We start from the raw sequence: 3,662 nt of genomic DNA, 5'->3' as shown, positions 1-3,662 counted from the left end.
GGTGTGATGACCTTTCCTGTTTTACTTTTTCTGTTTGTTGCTGTTTATTCAGTCATTCTTGGTTGCCATAGTTACAAACCTGAAGTAGTTCCTGGAAAGGAAAATCTCCAACTAAGTCTTGGAGCTGTGTTAAGGAGAAAATGTAAAAGTTTGTGATGAAATAGGTAGATAAGAATCATATACTGCTGTCAGATTGGGGAATTAAAATGTATTTTCAAATCATACACATCATATATACAGTTTATTTAGTAGAACATATTCTTTCTCACACATACATTTCATATGCAAAGTAACGTGAAAGGTGCAAAAAAGAAAGGTTAACTCATAGTGAAAAGGCTGCAAGTTTCTGAATGATGGAGGCAGTAGCAAATCATGTTTTGAAAACCTACTGTTTTGGAAAGTGCTTCCTCTTGCTCCTCTACAGATAATGGTGAAGATGATGATAAAAAGCTTTCTTTGCCTCTGAGCTCCTTGGGTGCCTCAGCTGTGGTGATAGTTTTAGTACTAACAAGTTTTAAAATGCTTGTACATTAGGCCCAGTGTTAGATACGTGCAGCTGCCCACTCTCACAATCAATCATTTCTATGGAAATCAATTGACGGCAAATTGTATTTTCAAAACTGGCCCCCTTTCTTTTTAATTTGCTCCAGACAGAAGGTAATTTCTTTTCACGTTTTTAATAATGGGAACATCTACCCCAGAATGAAGACTTGATTACAAGCAATCTTAGACCATTTTTACAGCTGTTTTTAAAAGGCACAGAAATGGATTTCTTGATGTGAAAATGTTTCTGACCAAGAGCATGAACCGTGCCAACATAATGGTACAAGAAATGGTAGGCTTAAGTTGCAACAAGGAAACCTTTAGTTTAGGCTCAGAGCCAAACTTGCAAATGGCATAAGGGTGGTGGCATACCAGAAGTGCTGACCAAGAAGGGCTGAGGCATGTCCAGAGATGTTTTGTGAAGTGCACAGTACAGGCTAGAAGGAATTCTTGAAGGAATGAGGTGGCTAGAGCTGCTCCAGTCTTCCAGCTGGGAGCGAGGAGTGTATCAGACAGGTACTCTCTATTTTTCTGTCATGTGAGGCTTGATTTCCTAATTCCCCTCCTCCAAGAAAGAGTGAGAAGACAGGAAGAAGAATTTCATACATGTGTCATGTTATAGCTTTGATAGAAATACAGTGATGTAGAAATACAGTTCCTCACATACAGTCTTCCACTAAATGCCATTTTTGAAGGGGTCTTTCGGTTTTCCTGTGTGGAAACAGTTTTAAAATTGCAAGAGAAAACCATGCTGATTCCTCAGCAAACATAATCAGAAATGTTTGTTGTTCAAGGAATTGCTGGTACCCAAGAAACTCCGTTGGGTTTGTATATGGGGCAGCCTGTCCTGTGTAGCAGCCCCGACCAGTGTATAACGCTCACAAGAGGGAGGATTCACTATTATCCCAGGCTGGCCAAACTGTTCAAAGTAAGTAAGTCCCAACAGTGACCTTTGGTAAGATTTACAGAAGGAAGGAGCAGAGTCAGACTTTTGGCTGGATACTGCCTTTTAACTCTCAGATGCCTTCTAAGTTAGAAAGAAGGTTTTGAATAGTTATTTTTATATTTAGCCCTTAACAACAACTTTCTGATCATGTTGGCAAAAGGAAAGCTGGTGCAGCAATGACAAAAGCTGATTTTAAGTGACATTCCAGTGATCTGGGTAGTTTTCCTCTGGCAAGCCTTCCATATTTAGTAGATACCATCAAGGCTAATGCTTCTTTTGGTGTCACTCTGTCACTTTGCTAATGCTGGTTCCCTTTTCCAACATTTTTCCCCTTTCATCTTTAAAGGGAAGAAAAATACGGAAGAGGTTCACATTCACCGGAAAAACATTGTCCTTCTCCCTCCTGCACCCTCCGTGCCATGGGCAAGGTGATCCTACTGCTGTGTCAGGGATAATGCTGTCAGCGTCCTGTCAGGCAAGTGCGAGCTAAGGAAAAACATTCTTCCACTGCTGGCAGTCCCATCATGTGGCACAAGGCTTAAAGACAGGACATAGTTCAATAACCTTTTTCAGGTGTGTTTTCTCACGAAATTCTTTTGCAGCGAAGTAATAAAAGATGGCATCCAGGCAGCAGTTCAGGTTGGCTAATATCATTGACACTTGAATGAAGAGGCTGATGGTTTGTTTCAGACTGCAGTCCACTATCACGTGCTGTCTTACCAGGCACTGTAGGCAGATCGCAAGATGGACAGGTGTGAAGCACACCAAAAACACCACAAGGTTGATGATAATGACTCGTAAGGAGCCACTGCCTTCTACCTTCTTTTTAGCTTGACTTTTGTGATTCAGAAGAATCCAGATGTTTTGGACAGAGCAGAAAACCATCACTGCAAGTGGGATCAGAAATCCAAAGACTTCCAGAGAAACAATGAGGGGGATGCTCCACGCCTGTTCTGACATGTTGTAAAAACATTTAAAATAATCTTTCTTGTGAAACACATACATTGGGCTGCTGCAAAGCCACGCTACTGCCCAGATGAAGCAGCAAATCAAGATAGCCCATTTGGGGGATTGGTTAGCTCGGCCTTCAAATGGGTGCCTTATGCAGATATACCTGTCGACAGTAATGCAGACAATGATGAAGATACTGCCGTACGTGTTGACAAAGTAGAGAGACTCTATGAATGAGCACAGGAGTCCGGGTGCTTCTGTAATAGAGTAATATAGCTTGAGTGGGAGTGAGAGAAGCAGGAAAACATCTGCAAGTGCGAGATTGATCATGTAAACTGAGGTTTTGGTCTGTTTCTTCCAAAAGCAGCAGAACACAGAGAGGGCCAGGGCGTTGAGAACCAGCCCGAGAATGAAGGTGGGGATGGAGATCCCCAGCCTCAGGGTCTTTGCTAATCTGTCGATGTCTGTAAAGTTGCATTCCCCGCTGCTGTTGGTCATTTCTACCCTAAAACAACAGAGAGAACAGGTTGGAAATGTGTAAGGCTCCCAGTTTATCTCTTGATATATCAGAGCAAGATACTTTCAAACACAACTCTGGGCTTTTTTGGTTTTGAGTTAGACACTTGATCAGTCTTTGGCTATTATTGAAAGTGAATCCTTATTTCAAGCACAGAGCTTTCTATTTCCAATTTGAGTGGCTTGAGCTGTTATAGAGGAGCCTGATTCTCAACGGCAGGTAGTTAACATCCACTGACTACCATGCCCTTTAAGATAATCCCATTCAGATATTGAAGATACTGACCCATTCATACATGTTTTCAAAAACTCTAAAACGTACTGGCTATCTCTAGTAACTTGTACATTTGTTGAAACTTTCATAGCACTTACATTTGGTTTCTCTGCTACACAGAAATCCATGAAATTATTGTTCCATATTAAGGAGGTCAAACTGATAGCTGGGATTTTACTGTAATATCTGTGATTCTCTATGCATCAGTAGTTTTTGCTGATCTGCTTTTACTAAACCTGCATTTATATGGATATTTTAATTTCACATAGTGCTTGTATCCGATGCAGTATTTTAGAAGGTCAGCTTAACAAGACTGATCTTTTCTCTAAGTACAAATTGAGTAAGCGCATTTTCTAGCTTGTGTTTAGATTTCAGCATTGGTTACATTTTGGGTTTGCAAGTACTTTAAATTTTAACTGATTATCTTAGATA

General features: G+C 40.7%; 1 protein-coding gene across 1 annotated transcript; it reads right to left on the bottom strand.

The window, feature by feature from the left end:
• Positions 1 to 2,011: 2,011 nt before the first annotated feature.
• Positions 2,012 to 2,938, bottom strand: GPR55 (G protein-coupled receptor 55). Its single transcript, XM_009695181.1, has one exon. The coding sequence runs from the start codon at positions 2,936 to 2,938 to the stop codon at positions 2,012 to 2,014; it is 927 nt and encodes a 308-aa protein (XP_009693483.1).
• Between the last annotated feature and the right edge of the window lie 724 nt (positions 2,939 to 3,662).

The sequence above is a fragment of the Cariama cristata genome, unplaced genomic scaffold, assembly GCF_000690535.1.
Source record: "Cariama cristata isolate BGI_N322 unplaced genomic scaffold, ASM69053v1 scaffold15342, whole genome shotgun sequence".
In the NCBI taxonomy this organism is placed as follows: domain Eukaryota; kingdom Metazoa; phylum Chordata; class Aves; order Cariamiformes; family Cariamidae; genus Cariama; species Cariama cristata.
The sequence above is the reverse complement of the archived record's forward strand: the minus strand, read 5'-3'. Positions and strand labels throughout refer to the sequence as shown.